The following is a 19,990-nucleotide window of genomic DNA, read 5'->3' on the forward strand; positions in this document are numbered from 1 at the left end:
ATAGGTTTGAATTATATCAGCTATCCCATCTTTCAAGGACATCAAAGCACGTATTGGTACCAGTTTTCATTATACTCTTAGATATGGGGCTTAATGTATATGTTAAAAAATAATTTTTTCCACCACGGGTAAAAAAAAAAAAATCATACTCCTTGGTCAAGGTCAGGCTGTCAGCCATGTACAACAGCAGGAGTCAAGTCACAGAATCATAGACCTAGATGTTCATCTGGTCTACCCCATCTCACTTCACAGAGGAGAAAAATGAGGTTCAGAGAGGCTGATTGCTCCAAGTTAACTAATTAACCTTAACTAGAATCTAGTTTTCCATTTGCTACTTTAATGTTCTTTCCAGAGTAAAATTCCAGTTGGTTATATTTATTAGGCTATATTTGTTTTAGATACATGAAATTATGTTATAAAATATCTTTAGGAATTTTTATCAGCTTGAAATTCCACGTAGGTGTATTTCTAGATTTGAACCACTTCAAAGCAAACTAAATACACAGCTTCCTACGTTACAAAATCAAAAGGTCTCATCAGGATATTTCAAACATCCTGCTTAAAAATAAAGACCTTTCCAGGGTGTGTTTCCAGGACAATGCTCCAAGAGCATCACAGATAACATCTGAGAGCTGATTTAAGGCTCTCATCAGGAACTAGCCTCGGCTGTCACAAAAATAACCACAACATCAGTGGGTTCTCAATGCAATTTTCAGTGATTCCATTGGAACAGGTAAATAATATGTGTGTTGAAAAGATGACTTTGTGTCATAAGGATTGGGGAATTTTTTTTCTTCTCAGCCCCTTTGGCAATTGAAATGGAAAACTGGGGTAAGTGTCGAGAGAATGAAAATTCTATAGATGATTTCTGTTGAACAGTAAAGTCTTCAATACCCTATAAAAGTAAGCTATGACTCTGTCTTAGAGAGCAAACTAAAAAGGCATTTGTAGGTGGAACTGGCCTTCTGCAGCTGAATTGTAGATCTTATTGGGTAAAATTATACGATAGGGAAATTACTGTGAAGAAACTATTTTTGGCATATGGTCTATTTTAAGGAATGGCACATACTTAGATATTTGGGAAGACATCTAACATTTCTGACAGGTAGAAAACATGTAAATATAAAACTGTAATGAGAAAAATTCCTCACTGATGGTATCTCAGAAGGGTTCATTCCAGAATAAAATTTCTAGTTATTTCCTTTTACAGGAGCATTTCTGTCACAGAAGACCCCAAATTCTTCTCTAGTCACCTTTCTAGACATCTAAAATATATGGATAAATGTCTATCTATATATTAATGGAATATATCTTTTAATAAAAAGGTCTATGTCTCTTAAAGATACAATCTGTGCATAAATATTGAAATTTAGGTCCTCTATGCATTATAAAGGAATATAAGGTACTTTCATTTATCTCTGGATGGACTTTTTTCTCTTCACTCAAGAAGATGACTTTTAGGCTGGAACTATAATGTGCAAACATCATCACAAGTTCACTGGTATTAAGTCACAGGCCAACTGAAAATGAGAATATAAACATATCCGAGTGAACATCTGACGAAGGCCACTGGAAGAAGCAGTGCACACTGATGGGATGGGCTAGTGGTTCATGCCAGAGGATAAAGGACTTAACATACCAGAAGCAGGTACAAATATACAGTAACTGGGAAATGAAATAATGCCTGAGAAAACAATAAAAAGAGCTAAGAAAACATTACAGAAGAAACATAGCGCATTCAACAAACCAACAGGAAACATCTTCCTTATAGAGGAATTTCATTTATTTGTAATGTTGACTTCAAAGGACAATACTTTAGTTTTCTCCTCTCTTTCTTTGCTCTCTCTCCCCATATAAATATTCATTTGCACATGCACACATTATTTATACATTTATACATTGAAACAATACATCGAGCCCATCAATGCAAAAAGAAGGAATTCTAAGTAGCTAAGGGGAATGTCTGATACGACTGTGGTAGGCACCATCCAGCTAAAGGGGGAAACTTCCCACTTATTGCAGACAGGAAATGAGAAAAGCCACACAGCACAAGGGGATATGACCAATGCCCAGGTGGCAATTTTGTACCTTAATATAGGACTGAACGGAGCTGTCCAGCTGCTCCTCATGGCACTTGGTCACGATGTCCGTCAGAACCCTGGAAAAGCAATGCTGTTCAGTGGACTTTCTGGAGAAGGCAGGAAAATACCACTTGGTTTGTCACTGCAGTGCTTGGTAAACTGGGTGCTTAATCGTTGTTGAATGAATGAACGAACCAATTTCAGACTCTCCCCACCCCCCTTATCCCCCAATACTGGCTGTTTAACATCGACAATACCCGTTAGCCATTTCCAACCATGAAATCTCTAAACACGATGATATAAGTAATGTATTATGGCTGCAATATCATACTGGATACATTTTTGCCCAAGTTGTATGTGCTATTATGGTCTATGTGTTTGCTGACATTATCTTCTTGGAAAAGGGATCATTTTTAGTACCTTATTAAAAGTTCTTTAACCTCCAACTATCATGTTCCACTTTAAAAGGGCTTGTCTTCCAACCTAGAGGTGTTATATACATGCTTTTGGAAAAACTAATTAGTTTAAGATGCAGGGTTTTGGGTTTCCCCTCTTAGCTGGTTTAGGGTTTCCAGTAGCAGTTGTGGTATGGGTTGATTTCTTCACATTAATACTTCCAGTTACTCCACAGCTGTAGGGCTTAGGAATAGCCCAGAATTTCAACATATCTATCTGCTGAAATACTTAGGAGTTTTGCCAACACAGATGCATATACTCATGCTGAAAAAGGCATAACTTGAAGGCATAGTTGGGGACTTCTAATCTGGCCCCAGAACTGCCTGGTTGTAGAACTGTTAGAGATACTTTAATTTTCTAGAGCTTCAGAGCTTTACTTTAAAAATGATGCTAAAGGGGACTACCCTGGTGGCACAGTTGTTAAGAATCTGCCTGCCAGTGCAGGGGACACGGGTTCGAGCCCTGGTCCGGGAAGATCCTGCATGCCATTGAGCAGCTAAGCCTGTGCACTACGACTACTGAGCCTGCATTCTAGAGCCCGCGAGCCACAACTACTGAAGCCCGCGTGCCTAGAGCCCATGCTCCACAAAAAGAGAAGCCACCGCAATGAGAAGCCTGCGCACTGCAGCGAAGAGTAGACCCCACTCGCTGCAACTAGAGAAAGTCTGCGTGCAGCAATGAAGACCCAACACAGCCAAACAAACAAACAAACAAAAAACTGACGCTGAAGACTCTCATTCTGAAAGAGGCTAATAATATGCCTGTGAATTATGAAGGTACTGGAAACATTTCAATGTCGAGTAATTTTTTTCCAGAATGCTGTGACTAATATTTAAAAAAAAGTGAACTTTAGGAATATTTGATTCAATAATTAATTAAGAATTCTATCTCTAGAAAGAGGAAAGTGTAACTGCCAAAGTCACTAGACAGATAGATTAGTAATGTTGAAAGAATATAGTACAGGCAAATTTAAAGTGAGAACAGTTGAAGAAAAATTGAGCATAAAAAAAATAAGATCCAGTGGGAGAGAAATGGTACAGCTATTCTGGAAAACAATTCGGCATGTTATTTTTAATTAAAAAAGTTTAAAAAAATTTTTAAACATCTTTATTCGAGTATAATTGCTTTACAATGGTGTGTTAGTTTCTGCTTTATAACAAAGTGAATCAGCTATACATATACATATACCCCCATATCTCCTCCCTCTTGCATCTCCCTCCCACCCTCCCTATCCCATCCTTCTAGGTGGTCACAAAGCACTGAGCTGATCTCCCTGTGCCATGCAGCTGATTCCCACTAGCTATCTATTTTACATTTGGTAGTGTATATATGTCCATGCCACTCTCACACTTCATCCTAGCTTACCCTTCCCCTCCCCGTGTCCTCAAGTCCATTCTCTACATCTGCATCATTATTCCTGTCCTGCCCTTAGGTTCTTCATAACCATTTTTTTAGATTCCATATATATGTGTTAGCATATGGTATTTGTTTTTCTCTTTCTGACTTACTTCACTCTGTATGACAGACTCTAGGTCCTTCCACCTCACTACAAATAACTCAATTTTGTTTCTTTTTATGGCTGAATAATATTCCATTGTATATATGTGCCACATCTTCTTTATCCATTCATCTGTTGATGGACACTTAGGTTGCTTCCATGTCCTGGCTATTGTAAATAGAGCTGCAATGAGCATTGTGGTACATGACTCTTTTTGAATTATGGTTTTCTCAGGGTATATGCCCAGTAGTGGGATTGCTGGGTCATATGGTAGTTCTATTTTTAGTTTTTTAAGGAACCTCCATACTGTTCTCCATAGTGGTTGTATCAATTTATATTCCCACCAACAGTGCAAGAGGGTTCCCTTTTCTCCACACCCTCTCCAGCATTTATTGTTTGTAGATTTTTTGATGATGGCCATTCTGACTGGTGTGAGGTAATACCTCATTGTAGTTTTGATTTGCATTTCTCTGATGATTAGTGATGTTGAGCATCCTTTCATGTGTTTGTTGGCAATCTATTTATGTCTTCTGCTCATTTTTGGATTGAGTTGTTTGTTTTTTTGATATTGAGTTGCATGAGCTGCTTATAAATTTTGGAGGTTAATCCTTTGTCAGTTGCTTCATTTGCAAATATTTTCTCCTATTCTTAGGGTTGTCTTCTTGTCTTGTTTATGGTTTCCTTTGCTGTGCAAAAGCTTTGAAGTTTCATTAGGTCCCATTTGTTTATTTTTCTTTTTATTTCCATTTCTCTAGGAGGTGGGTCAAAAAGGATCTTGCTGTGATTTATGTCATAGAGTGTTCTTCCTATGTTTTCCTCTGAGAGTTTTATAGTGTCTGGCCTTACATTTAGGTCTTTAATCCATTTTGAGTTTATTTTTGTGTGTGCTGTTAGGGAGTGTTCTAATTTCATTCTTTTACATGTAGCTATCCAGTTTTCCAAGCAGCACTTATTGAAGAGGCTGTCTTTTCTCCATTGTATATTCTTGCCTCCTTTATCAAAGATAAGGTGACCCTATGTGCGTGCATTTGTCTCTGGGCTTTCTATCCTGTTCCACTGATCTATATTTCTGTTTTTGTGCCAGTACCATACTGTCTTGGTGACTGTAGCTTTGTAGTATAGTCTGAAGTCCGGGAGCCTGATTCCTCCAGCTCTGTTTTTCTTTCTAAAGATTGCTTTGGCTATTCGGGGTCTTTTGTGTTTCCATACAAATTGTGAAATTTTTTGTTCTACTTCTGTGAAAAATGCCATTGGTAGTTTGATAGGGATTGCATTGACTCTGTAGATTGCTTTGGGTAATATAGTCATTTTCACAATGGTGATTCTTCCAATCCAAGAACGTGGTATATCTCTCCATCTGTTTGTATCCTCTTTAATTTCTCTCATCAGTGTCTTACAGTTTTCTGTATACAGGTCTTTTGTCTCCTTAAGTAGGTTTATTCCTAGGTATTTTATTCTTTTTCTTGCAACTGTAAATGGGAGTGTTTCCTTAATTTCTCTTTCAGAGTTTTCATCATCAGTGCATAGGAATGCAAGAGATTCGGCATGTTCTTAAAACCAACACATACAACTACCGTATGACCCAGCAATTGCTCATTTCAAGGAAATGAAAACTTATGTTCACCCCAAATGTACCCAAAACTGGAAACAACCCAGCTAGCCTTCAACAGGTGAATTTTTAAACATTTTTTGATATGGAATACTACTCAGAAATAAAAAGGATTGATTGATGCAACAACCTGGATGAATCTCTAGAGAATTATGCTGAGTGAAAAAAGCCAATCCCCAAAGGTTACATACTGTGATACTATATAATTCTATATCCATATATATATATATATAATATATAATTTATATATGAATTGAAAATAGAATATATAATAAACTCATCAATTTATTATATAAATATATGGAGCATAGAGTATATTTTAATGTATTATATATAAAATGTTATAATTCATATTATATATAAAATTTCAATATAATATATATAAAATTCTTAAAGTAACAAAATTTTAGAGATGGAGAACAGATTAGTAGTTGCCCGGGGTAAGGAGTGGGGTTTGAGATGAGAAAGAAGTAGGTGTGTCAATAAAAGGGCAACATGAGGGATCCTTGTGGGGATGGGAATGTTCTGTCTCCTGATTCTATCAGTGTTAATATTCTGGGAGTGATATTGTCCTATAGTTTTGCACGATGCCACCATTGGGAACATCTGAAGAGAACATGGACTCTCTCTGCATTATTTCTTACAACTGCATGTGACTCTATCTCAAAATAAAAAGTTTAATTAAAAAACACAAAGTTAAAAAAGAGGTCTAAAACTTTACTTGAATGATGGTAATAGATGATTAGAAGGTAAGAAGTCAAGAGTGAGACATACTTAACTTTGAGATACGTATTCGAACGAAATGCAAGCATACACAATCAGGTGGCCATTCGGTTATAATCAAAGTTGTGTGTAACCACAGCTTATAAAATCTCTTCCCCTCAGGCTGTGCTATGGATACCTGGTCACAGTTGTGCTTATTTCATCTTCTTCATTCTGCACCAGAACCCTGAAGAGCTGATTCAAGATTACAGGCAGAAAACTCATGATTGCATGAATCTTTTCCACATTCAATAAGTTCTGTTAAATTGGCAGGACAAAAAAAAAAGGGCATTGATTAAATTTTTTTTTTTTTATTTTTTTTTATTTTTATTTTTTGCATTGATTAAATTTAAAGCACATTTTTTTACTGACGTTCTTCAGAATTTGAATATGACTACTGTAGCTCACTTTTGTTTGACTTTATTTTTCATGGCATTTAGCATGACATACAGGCATGGGGGTAATGTTGCAAGGACTCTACATCTAATTAACTAATTTAGAGTCAATTGATTCTGATTTTCAATCATTTTTATTTTGGAGAAACTGATCTTTGCTTATTTTTTAATGAACACACAGACATCTTTTAGGAATTGTGAAATAAAATCATTTAGTCTCTGAATTGATAAGGTGTTTAAAAATCTTCGATAATAATTACCCCTTAGTTTGCTACTCAATGCAAAATGTAAAGGTCTGTTTTGCCCATTTCTACCCTGGAGACCATTGCAGCTATTTGCATGTCATGTTACCTTACAAGAACGGACGAAATTCGAGGTAGGTGACTGAGACATATCTTTCTCCCTTTTTTGGCATTGTCGGAAAAATGCATTCACATGTGGATCCTGAAACAGCAAAAGAAAGTCTTGATTTTTGATGATACGTAAGCTGTGGAACAATCATGGTGATGGGAGGTGAGCCCTTCTGTAGGACAAGATGCCTTGATGTGAGGTGCTTTGTCCAGGAGGCATAGTGACAGACCTCTCATTTTCACAGACATTCCAGCACACAGAGGGCTTAACCTGAACTACAAAGTCCCCTCTCTCTCCTATTTCACTCTCAGAGATTTGTGTTCTTTCCGGGCCACATGATAATGGCTAGAGAATTACTTTCCTTGTCTCTGTTCTTTCCTTTCTTTCTTTTTAAATTGTCTTCTGTCATCTTCCAGTTCCTTCCACAGACTTCTACCAATTTTTCTTACATATTCTTTAACACACATGAGAATGGGTACAGTTTAATATGCATAGGGATATTTTTGGACTTAAAATGTCAGAGTTAATAAAAAAATTATGAAGTCCACCTGACATCATGAGATAAAACTTGACTCCCCAAACCCATATGTTGAAGTCCTAATTCCCAGTACCTCGGGATGTAACGATATTTGAAGATAAGGTCTTTAAAGAGGTAATTAGTTAGGGTGGCCCTAGTCCAATACAACTGATGCCCTCATGAAAGAGTAAACTTGGATGTGCACACACAGAGGAAAGCCAAGGAGAGAGGCCTTGGAAGAAGCCAACTCTGCTGACACCTTGATCTCAGACTTCCAGCCTCTAGGACTGTGAGAAATACATTTCTGTTGTTTAAGCCAGCCAGTCTGGTATTTTGTTATGGCAGCCTAAGCAAACTAATCTGCCCTTTAATGCTCTTTCCTGAAAAGGGTGTCACCTTGGAAATACCTAAGTTCTGTGTTGAGGGTCAAAGTTACGTAGTCAGGAAGTGGCATACAGACTTTTAGTGTAGGTGCACTCTCTGGGGGTTTCTCTGGCCTTTGTCAGTTCTAGAGGGCATCTGTGGTTGGAGTTCCCCTCAAGTCGGGGTATGTGTGTACGTGTGTGTGTGCGTGTGTGTGTAATATTTTCAGTTTCACTTCATTTATTCGACAGTTATTTATTGAAAGCTGACTATGTGTCAGGTCCTTGTCAGGCATGGAGGACAGAGCCAGGGGCAAGGAAAACCCACTCTGTGGTCCTTCCATTATGCCCGGGAATCAGGTTCCATACCATGATTTTCACACATACCTATTTGCTCATAATTAGACAAGTGCTTCAAAGGAAAGCAGGGGGCTGTACGGGTGTATGACAAGATGATACAGCATATCTGAGGGGTTAGGGGACAGGGAAGGCTTCTTTGAGGAAGTGACGTTTGAGCCAAGATCTGAAGGTTGGGTAGGAGCTGCCCAGACCCATCAGGGGAGGGTAGGCAGAGAGGGAGAGATCGCCTTCCTGGCTGATGAAAGGCTGAGTGTCACAAAATCCCTGGATCTTGGAGGTATGAAGCAGACAGAGGACACAGTGCAGGATAGGGCCTGGGGTGTTTGAAAATTGAGGTAAATAGCGCTATGGAGGAAGGAAGAAGGTGTCCCCCAGGGTGACGAGTGCGTGGGCAGTGGAAGCTGATGTACAGGAAGGAGAGCAGTGGTGAGTCACAGAGAGACCTGGGCAGTTCGGAGAAAAGCAGCTGGAGGTGTGGGAAAGAGAAACACGGGGCATTCTGAGAGATATAAAAGCAGGAGTTGGTGGAGAATGACCATTTTGTGGGACTTGACCAGGGTTGATGGCGTCAGAGAAAAGATGGGTTTAAGGAGTCATGGGCATAGGACTTGGGAAGAGGACTAAATTTGGCCTGAGGCACCAGCGGTTATGGAAAGACATTTTGATCCAATATATGGTGGTACCTGGATTATTTCATTTTTCTTAGTAACCAAGTATGTGCTAGGGATAAAGCAGCATGAAGCAAAAAACCAAACAAAAAACCACACACACAAAAACCCAGGTACACATTGAATTTAAGAAAGAAGCAATACATAGTCTATGTACTTGTAATAGTTTGTTTATAATTAGTACCACAAAAGTCCTCACATTGTGGTAAAGTTAAGCTGCGTTGCAATGGAAGGGGTGAGTTTGTGGTAACTTGACAGTGATAATAACTACATTTGTACAGCGTTTTGCAGCTCATGAGATATTTTCACGTGCACTTTCTCATTTTGAGCCTCACTACCACCTTAGGTGGAGATTTTTTGTTATCATTTTCCTGCTGAGGACACAGGGCTGCAGGCGTGAGGTGACTTGTCCAGGGTCACTGGGCCAGAAATTGGCCGAGGTGGATCTCAAATACAGTTCTGCCAAACTCGTGGCCTTTCCATGAGAGGAGCCTTGGGTAGGGATTGGGAATTAGACTGAGTTTTAAGGTAAAGGTCCAAAGTCTTTATTTTAAACGTTTCATATTTTTAACATGTGGGGGTTGTCATGGGAAGCAAACCATCTTCCAAGGGAAGTGCCCTCTTGGTAAATACACTACTGGAATTTTGGTTTGCAGTTTGATAGTGCCTGAGCTTTCATGGGTTAGGACATTCGATCTCTTCTGGAAGAGGGATACGGTGTTGCCACAAACATTCTTCCTTTTTGATCACCTGCTCTTCTGACACCTTGTGGAATGGTGAGTCTCCTCCTGTAAATCTAGGAGACGCCTTATGATTCTACGTGTTAGAGATTTTGATATTTTAGGACAACACGCTCACCTGAGTATTCACTGTTGATACAACAAATGTCGAGACTTTGAAAAGTGGTTTGCCACCATCGACCCATTTAATGTCGCTCCCACCACGCTGCAAAAAAGAGTTTGTTACTGTCACTGTGGCAATTTGAGAGAGAGGAAATAAACAGGTTATTTAGTTTACGTTAATTTGTCATCCTGATCCATCAACCTCACAGTCCTATAGAGATGGAAAATAAGAGATGCAAATACATTTGGTAATATTGGTAAATGAAACCAATGTGATACCAGGGGATCATTTTGAACAGATCATTTCTACTGGCCACAAACTAAACAAGATATTTGACATATCACAGGTACACCTGATTCCTTATTACCATGGATGACTACACCAAGGTTGGGTTAATTTAAACAGCAGAAAGAAGATAACCTCATGCCATTCAGCCCATGTATTTTTTCTCTTAAGTTATACATCACTCAATACCTTTCCACTTGCAGAATCTTGAAAGCTTAAATAATTCGGAGGCAGGCTTGTTGCTACTGGGATATTGTACTCTTGAGAAGCTATCTGATCATCTTTCATGAGAGGAAGCCAAGCATATCCAACTGTGCAAAGGAACAACAAAGGGAAAACTTTTCAGTACAAACCTTCATGGCGAGGAGTAAAAATAAAGCTATTTATCATTTATGAATACAAAACTTCACTTTAAAAAGCTCAATAAATCAGAGCTTTTCAAATACTCTCCAATTTAAGTTCCAGAGATAACATGCACAGCTATCTCGGATTGCTTCCTGTTAATACCTGGTGTTTCCAGAGCCTCCTTCTTTTTGGCATTAGCTTTTGCATTTATGTCACAAGTGACATGATAAAAAGAAAAAAAAATATGGTGTTTCTCATGAAGTTGTGTTGGTAGCTCAATTTTCACCTGCAATGAAAGAGATAATAGCTGGGCTAAGATTGAAATCATTTTCCCAGTGTCAGGACAAGACAAAGCCTAGGCATGTTAGTCTTTTTAAAAGTCTTTCACTGAAATCTAGGTCCACAATTTAATAGTCAGCACTAGAAGTACGATTTAACTCTCAATAAATATCCATCCCACTAGCAGTAATGTGTTAAGATGTTATTTTTACTTCTTTATTGTGGCGATAACTTAGAATACCTAGTGTTTCTCCTTAGATAATTTATACCACCATGAATTACACACACACGCACACAGACATGACAGTAGAATGTAAATAAGGCACAGATTAAGGACCTATCATCAAGGGACATGAGTTGAGTGAATAGTAGGTCCTTGCCTCCCAAAGTGTGTGCATGGACCATTGCATAAGCATCACTTGGGAGCTGACTAGAGATGCAGACTCTCAGACACTACCCCAGACATACGGAATCAGAATCTGCATTTAGCAAGATCCCCAGATGATCCACAGGCACATTGTTGAGAAACATGGTAGTTGCAGATGATGTAACTGGAGCATGGAATCTATCTGTTATAAAAACCACAAAAAGATATGTGGTATGTAATGTGTAAAAAATTACATTGTGGTAACTAAGTAATGAGCCATTTTGTAAAGAGGTCATGCTCTCCTCTGTAAATAACACTTCCGAAAAAAACATAAAACATAAAATTGATATAGGTGAAGAATATACTTAATGAGGACTGTCCTCCATGTTCCTGGAAAGGAAGGTTTTGGAACCCTCTACATGTGATAGTGCTTTTCAGTTTCCAAACCTCTGTCACATAGGTTGTCATTGAATTCCCTCCACGGCCTTACAAAGTAGGATGATACAGAGGTAGCAACCAAGGCGAAAGATGTTAGGGGGCTTTGAGTCACTAGGAGGATGGACTAGTCAGTAATTAATAGGATCTTCCAGGACAAGAACACGTGTCACACTGGAATCCCAGGATCCCATGCAGGTAAGTGACATTCAGTTCAATATTAGCAACTAGGTAATTTCTTGAACAGTCAAATCAAGCAATAAGGTGATCAAGAGCCAAGCAAATTATCTACTAGTTTTTATTAGACTCTCTGTGCATCTATATATATAGTTACTTTGTTTTCACATTGTTCAGGAGAGAATTTATTACACAGATTTTCAGTGTCATCCCTGGGACAGCAGTATCAGCATCTCTGAGAAACTTGTTGAGAAATGCAAATCCTCAGGCCCCATCCCAGACATATGGAATCCAAAAATCTGGGGTGGGCTCCAGTAATCTGTGTTCTAACAAGCCTTCCAGGTGATCCTGTGCCTGGTAAGGTTTGAGAACTCCTGAATTAGAATGGTTTACAGCTTACATATATTCATTACATACCAGCATGCTAACCTGGTAACAAAAGCCAATATACAGTTCAAAACATACAATAACTAACAATGCAGTAGAATGAAATTTTCTTTTTTTAGTCGGAATACATGGGACTGAAACAAGTGCTCAAGAATTCCAGTAAACTACAGATTAATGCTAACACTCCTCGGTAGCAAATACTCACATTATATTTTAGCAGTGCCTTAGAAGAATTTATATTCATGTTTATAATTAATGCAATCATCTTTTGCAATAAAAAAGAAGAAAATGGTTTTGAATCTGCACTGCAGAGTTCACCAGGCAGTTCATTATATACATGCCCTTTTGTGGAAAGGCTCATGGCTTTTACAAGCATTCCAGGAAGCACATGAGCGTGAGAGAGATTAAAAGCCAGACTTAACTGTAAGAACATTTTGTTTTTTTTCTTTAAATCTTATATGTCAACAGAGGATGCACCTTTCAGATGGGCTTTGTCAAGAGGTCAACCAATGTGGTAAATAGTCTGTAATGTAGTAATAGCCCTTTCCCTTATTATTATTATTTTTTTACCTCTGTCCTGAATTTATAGGGAAAAAATTTAAGAGCATTAAATGGATGTGGAGGAAGGAGATAAGGTTAGTCAGGTCTGTGGTTTCATTGGTGTTCTTTTAAGAAGTTTAAAAATGGCTGACGTGTAACAAGGTGTGATAGGCAGAATAATGGCCCCCCAGGATGTCCTCCAAGTCCTAATCCTCAGAATATATGAATATGTCTCCTTACACAGTAAAAGGGACTTTGCAGCTGTGATTAAATTAAGGGTGTTGAGATGGGGAGATTAAACTGGATTAGCCCAGTGGGCCCAATGTAATCGCAAAGGTCCTTATCAGAGGAAGGCAGGAGAGTCAGGGTCATAAGAAATGTGAGGAGAGAAACAGAGGTCAGAGTAATGGCATTGCTGGAAGGGGTCACAAGCCAAGGAGTATGGGCAGTCTCCAGAAACTGGAAAAGGCAAGGTAAGGATTTGTCCCAGAACCTCCAGAAGGAATGGAGGCCTGCTGACACCTGATTTCAGCCCTGTGGGACCCATTTCAGAGTTCCGACCCGCCGAACCATAAGGTAATCAATGTGTGTTATTTAAGCCATGAAACTGTGATAATTTGTTAAAGTAGCAATAGGAAACTAATACAAAAGATGTGATATTTTAAATCCCAGAAATCACATTGGCAGGTTGCATTAGTTCAGACCTTAGCTTCACGGTTAGAAATTAAATTTAATCACTGAAACTTGTTTGTCTAAAGCTGTTTATAATACAAGCTGACATACAGTATATATGACGTATAGTCATTTACTACTATAATGACGTATAGTCATTTACTACTAATCCAATAAGTTTTTTTTTTATATGGGTTATAGCAGAGCAGTGAAGCTTCAGGCTCTGGAGTCACATGGGTTGGCTTAAATTTTGACTGTCACTTCACAGTTATGTGCCCTTGTCAAAGTTGCTTCTCTGATGGCTGGCTTCCTTATCCATAAATTAGGAAGGTGTGAGGTTAATTTTATGTGTCAACTTGATTGGGCCACGGGATGCCCAGAGAGCTGGCTAAACATGATTTCTCAGTGTGTCTGTGAGGGTGTTTCTGGAAGAGACCAGCATTTGAATTGGTGGACTGAGCAAAGTAGATGGCCCTCCCCATGCGGCTGGGCACATCTCGTCCACTGAGAATAGAACAAGAAGGCAGAGTAAGGCTGGATTTCCTTTCTGCCTGACTGCTTGACCTGGAACACCGATCTTCTCCAGTTCTTGGCACTATTGGTTCTCAGGCCTTCAGACCTTGACTGGACTCTACCATAGACACTCTGGTTCTCAGGCCTTTGAACTACACCAATGGCTTTCCTGGGTGCAGATGGTAGACTGTGGGACTTTTCAGCCTCCATAATGATGTGTTTATATTAAATTAAATTATACCTATCTATAAAATATACCTATCTATATTAAATTATACCTATATTAAATTATACCTATCTTATATTAAATTATACCTACCTATGTATCTATCTATATTAAATTATACCTATCTATCTATCCGTCTATCTATCTATCTATCTATCTATCTATCTATCTATCTATCATCTATCTATCTATCTATCTACCTATGTATCTCTCTGTCATCTTCCTATTGGCTCTGTTTCTCTGGAGAAAGCCATGTGGATCAAGTGAGATAGTGTATATTTAGAGTATAGCGTGATTCCTGGCACATAATAAGAGAGTCTTGAGAGTTGGCAGGGCAGGTCTTGAGGTGGGGCGGTCCAAGCTCCTTCAAGTTCATGAGGGTTATAAGCAATAGTGTTGGCTCTTACTCTAGCCCTTTTTGTTTTTTCCCTTAGGGTATGAAATGCCACTATCGATTGGTAAAAACTATCTAACACGATGTTTGTTACCCTAACCAATGAAAAATAAAAGAAAAAAATTAGTCTAATTTGAAAGAAATGATATAATAAAAACATCACATTTTGTAAATCTTGTGCTGAAATACATGAATTTACAGCATAGTCCTGGAGCAACTGTCAATTAACGTGGTTTTTAAAGCTGGGTTATGTAGACACCTGCTAAGGTATGTCCTTCGTCTGAGGAGTAGTCTAGAGAGAGTGTTTGTCATCATGTATTATCTTACCCACTCACCCATCTTTTAAGGAGCTGCTGGGGGCAGTGGAGGCTTGGCTTACCTCGTCTGAGAAATCTGGGTTCTGGGAATGGTGCAGAACTGCAGTGTAGGTGGCGGAGGTGAAGAGGGGCCCTCCAGGTTTTCCGTAAATACACTGTTTAAAAAGTTATGAGTTGAATGATTATGAGTGTCTGAAATTAACCCTGAGCACAAAAAGGCCACAACTCTTCAGTTACCCATTCTGGGACAAAGATGCATTTTTGTGGTAACTTGCCAGGCTTAGCTGACATCTAATTAACCTTGAACTTCTTGGATCTGCTGTCCTGTATTTATTATACAACAGGGCACTGTTGAAGAAAATTTGAAGGCTTTAATTCATTATGTAGATATTATATCAATACTGAATACCTGAATCAATTCACTACTACCTAACTTTTGATTACCAGAAGATAAGAGATACTTTGTTCAATTCTGATTCCTGCGGCCCACGGTACCCAGCTCTGGTCTAGAGTTTAAGGCGATCAGTCCTTAGTGATACAAGGCTTGGTTTGACCCCAGCTCCTGACATGCCAGTCTCCAACCAGGAATGAGAGCTGGAAGGGTAGGGCTGGTTCCAGGCTCCATTGTATTGTGTTATTCTTCGATCCCAGCCCCTCATCAGGCCAGGGGACGGGATATGTCACTTCCTTGTCATAAAAGCCCCTTTAGCCCAAGGCTTAGAGTCCCTCTACTGGAGTCAGCTGTATCTCTGAGTAATGCTTTAGGATGCAATGACACAGAGGTCACATGTACCTGCGAGTACTCCTCTTTTATAGATTTTTCCCCATAAGCGATTCTCTAGCAGGCCTGGTGTGCTTGCCCTCTGGCCATTGCCTTTGTTTGCTTGACAATTCCATTTCATTTTATTTTTTCTCTCCTGCTGCTAATGTTATTGTGGAACTTGGAACCTGGGGATGCTGAGAGTGCCTCAGGACAATTTTAAAGAACTCTTTCTCTCTATTGTGCATGATTCATTCAATCACTCAAATTGATTACTGTTCTTCTGAATAATGCTACAACCCTTCTGAGCACAGAGAACACAATTGGTACCTGACAGAGTGCTTTAAGAGATGATCTCAGATAATCGTGGGGATTAGTTAGAAATTAGTTTTGTCCTTTACTATATCTCCTTCCTCTGATTCACCCAAACTGGGAAGATCTGGCCACAGGCCCACTGAAAATAATTTTCCTCTCTATTTTTATAAGTTTCTTTATGTTGTTTGAAGTCCCTAAAATAAAAACAGTATATATCAAATAGGAACTCTGAAAAATGGCATCCAGTTGCAGTTTTATAGGGTCAAACAGCCCAGTTCCTACAAAACTCATAGTTTTATTGATCTTATTAAGTCGCGTGATCAACAGCAGGGACCAGCTTCCCAGAGCCATTTCCGAGGTCCTCGGGCAGGTGGCCACACGCACCTTCCATAAATGTGAGCGCCCCATGGGCCCCCTGCATTAGCCATCAGGCTAGTAGGCAGCAGCCCTTCTGCAGAGGCCACATGAAACCCAGCTGCGATGCTGCATTTGAAATCAAGCATGCTGAATTCATGAGATGCGGGCTAATCTTTGAAAACGGCAAAGTCTTCCAGAGGGGAATCTTTGTCTTGATTTCACAATAGAACGGCTTCCTTTTTTCCAAATCATGAAAAGCTAAGCAGAGCCATGAGACTGGCATTTCTAATAGATCTAGTTAATGGTAGCTATTCAATCAGGTACATGTTAGGAAATCTAAATCAAATGTACTTAATTGCTCCTCTTTCCAGCATACTAAACTAAAAAGTCCCTCGGTGGTGGGGAGAACCAGGGCACCTGTCTCCCCCTATGTGCTGTATTCCCTCATGGGCTTGGCTCACCTTCACGGGCTTGGCATCTTCTTCATCGGAATTTTTGAATTCAATACACACGGTTATATTTCGTGCCTGAAATTACAGAGAGGGAAAATGGACATTGTAATTTCCTGTTAGATAACATCAAAAAACAATCCAAGTGCCTAAAATAAGTAGCTTCTAATTAAATCTGAAAAATGTAGAATAGCCAAATTCTCTTGTGACATTACTCATAGCACTCAGAAATAGCAGAAAGATTTGGAGAGATTATTTAAAAGGGAAGAAAAGACTCATATTGAAAGAGTGCAGGTAGGCTATTTTCAGAGTCTCTTAATAAACTAAAAATAAAGTTTGGAACAAAATTATTTAGGGCTGATTTCAGAAAGTTTTATTCATATGTTATAAAACGTGCATCTTTAAACACTTTTAAGGTGAAACTCAACACTGTCTGTCTCTCATTAAACATTTTCTTCAAATGGTTTTCTATTCCAAACTGTTAGTCTATAGTAATTTGTATTTGAACTTTCAAGAAACCATATTAGGGCTTCCCTGGTGGCGCAGTGGTTGAGAATCTGCCTGCCAATGCAGGGGACACGGGTTCGAGCCCTGGTCTGGGAAGATCCCACATGCCGCGGAGCGACTGGGCCCGTGAGCCACAATTACTGAGCCTGCGCGTCTGGAGCCTGTGCTCCACGACAAGAGAGGCCGCGATAGTGAGAGGCCCGCGCACCGCGATGAAGAGTGGCCCCCACTCGCCTCAACTAGAGAAAGCCCTCACGCGGAAACGAAGACCCAACACAGCCATAAATAAATAAAAATAAATAAATTAAAATCATCGAGAATCTTATAAAAAAAAAAAGAAACCATCTTAATATGGTCTAAATAGGGTGGAGAGAGAGGATGATATCTCAGAAACATATACCTTGTTGAAACATTTCTGGCTATCATACTTGAGGTGCTTGGGGTAAATGTAAATTTGATTTTTGTATACTCTGTAAGGACGGCAATACTTTGTTGAGTCGTAAACAAATTCTTCCACTTCCACTGTGGGTTCTGGTTGAGCCGTCACATTGAAAGGCTTGACAGGGATATAGGACGATGTTACACAGTCTTTAAAAATCAGAAAAGAAAAGTTTGTCACTTGATACGATTATAAGTGAACAATACCTAACCTATTTTAAAATGAATCTACTCAAAATAGAAACTCCATGCTTGTATACTAAGTTATGTTAAATTATGCTGGCCTAAAAACTTTGTAGGAGGTAAGCATGATAGATACTCAGTGATATATTTAACATCAAAACTGATATCTCAAAAAACTGGTAAATCTTTTGGATTTATAACTATTTTCTTTTTGTATTAAGCTTCATATAGGAAGTAAATTTTAGCTAGAGGTCCTCTGAGCATACTAACCAGATATTCTAAGATAAAGACTAGCTCACTGACTTGGGCCATCATACTATAAATATTGATCTATGACAGAACAAAACTCTGTCCAATGGGTTTATTACTGATAGTACCACTTGGCTTAATAGTAATTTTCCCTATGGAATGATTTCACAACCTAGGCCCTAATCCCCCTCTGCATTAATAGTTACAATTTTATTTTTCTCTTCAGTGTTCACAATCTTTTAAAATCTAACCTTGTAAAAACAGCCTAAGGGGGAAAAAGACCATTAGGAATTTATAAATCAAAACTTGTCACTAAGCAGTTTGGAGGCTGAAGTTGTGGCACTGAAAGAAAGCAAGGCCTTCTACCTTCCTTTACCCCATCTAGAATCTTCCTGTGTTCAAACAAGCAACATGGTTAGCTACATGCTTAGCTATATCGTTAGCTATATGCTTGGGAATCAGATCATAGGCTTTTTTTTTCTTCAAAAATCAATTAGAAAATTTTTATCATATGTTCAAATTTCTCTGATATCCTATGAGATCAGAGAATATCATAGGATATTCAAAGAGAATATTTTAGCTTTCTCTTTTGTTATTTTTCTTTTCCCTAGGTAATAAAAGCAACCTCCCACAAATCAGGTAGAAGAAATGGTTTACTTTGTCATCTGGTTTTTCACACCAATCAATACAAAAGTGATTTGGAGCCATGATTTAAGTTAGAATGCTCATTTTATTTCATATTAAAGTGATTTGTGGAAAAATCATAAGAATGGAAAATTTAATAGTGCTAATGGTAATTCAAATATCCTGTGGTAATAATCCTCTCCCAGTTTGTAGTTCTTTTTTGGATGCCTTTATTCATTCTTTGCATCACTGAGAAAGTCACTAAAAGGTATAATTAGAAGGAAAATAAAACCAAATAAACTAATCTCACCACTTAATAAATAAATTCTGAAAAATCTTATTTATAAGTTAATAAAACTGCTTCTGAAATTTAAATTTTCACTAACATAAATAGAACTTTTGACCATATTCTGGAAAAGATATATGTTCTCTGTGTAATAACAGAGTCTAAAAACTTTCCGGCTATAATTACTGCATGGCCACTTGGGCGGCAACGCACGGTGTTCAGAGTAGCCCTTTGACAGCTCAGTGTGGCATTGCCCATTATGGGTTATTGGTTTATCAATCTATCTGAACCGGACTTCCTCATTTGCAACCCTTCAGGGTTTTGAGGATTAAGTGATACAATTTAACACCCTGCTCGGTGCATGGTGTATACCAGATGAATATTAGGTCACCCTGAATATAGTTCCTATCCTACAATACTTACAGTCTGTATTAATGGAGAAATAAGACATCCCAAATTTCTATAGGATAATGAATTACTGTTATCCTAAACCTTGAGAAAAAAATCCCCAGACAAAACTTTGTAACGAACCAACTATCCAACCAACCAACCAAAAAGCCACTAAACATTCAAAACTCTACAAGCAAGCCATGACATCATCATCATACTTGGATGCTCCAAAGGAATGTTGTCAACAGCGATATCCAGGCTTCCAGGAATGGTCTGCATTTTGCTTATTCTGTCAGCTCTGTGAAAGTATACCAGCATAGAAACACACACACACACACACACACACACACACACACACACACACACACAGACACACACACACAGTGAATTATTCTAGTTGTCAAGGATAAAAAACAGACAATGGTAATTCTGAGCTTTGATAAGGATAAACAGTGGGACCCTAAACAATCTTGTGAATAATTTCATTTAGCTAGTTTTATTTTGAAAACTAAAATTTATGTGATTTTGCAAATAAAAATTAAAAATCAGGGAGGGGTCAAGTTACAGATATTCTGAAGAATGTTTTAAATTTA

At 38.5% G+C, this 19,990-nt stretch overlaps 1 protein-coding gene across 10 annotated transcripts in view; it reads right to left on the minus strand.

Moving 5' to 3' along the window:
* The window catches only part of DOCK10 (dedicator of cytokinesis 10), a 289,663-nt gene that overhangs the window by 69,617 nt on the left and 200,056 nt on the right, over positions 1–19,990 (minus strand). For all 10 annotated transcript variants that reach the window (XM_057551339.1, XM_057551337.1, XM_057551336.1 and 7 more), the window contains exons 16-25: positions 19,616–19,695; positions 17,628–17,815; positions 16,733–16,798; positions 14,902–14,994; positions 10,695–10,818; positions 10,377–10,498; positions 9,918–10,004; positions 7,153–7,245; positions 6,546–6,664; positions 2,089–2,158 (exon numbers count right to left, since the gene is read on the minus strand). In XM_057551339.1, the coding sequence (XP_057407322.1) occupies positions 2,089–2,158; positions 6,546–6,664; positions 7,153–7,245; positions 9,918–10,004; positions 10,377–10,498; positions 10,695–10,818; positions 14,902–14,994; positions 16,733–16,798; positions 17,628–17,815; positions 19,616–19,695 (1,042 nt within the window). The remainder of the gene's footprint in view (positions 1–2,088; positions 2,159–6,545; positions 6,665–7,152; positions 7,246–9,917; positions 10,005–10,376; positions 10,499–10,694; positions 10,819–14,901; positions 14,995–16,732; positions 16,799–17,627; positions 17,816–19,615; positions 19,696–19,990) is intronic.

This window comes from Balaenoptera acutorostrata, chromosome 8 (assembly GCF_949987535.1).
Source record: "Balaenoptera acutorostrata chromosome 8, mBalAcu1.1, whole genome shotgun sequence".
Classification (NCBI taxonomy): Eukaryota; Metazoa; Chordata; class Mammalia; order Artiodactyla; family Balaenopteridae; genus Balaenoptera; species Balaenoptera acutorostrata.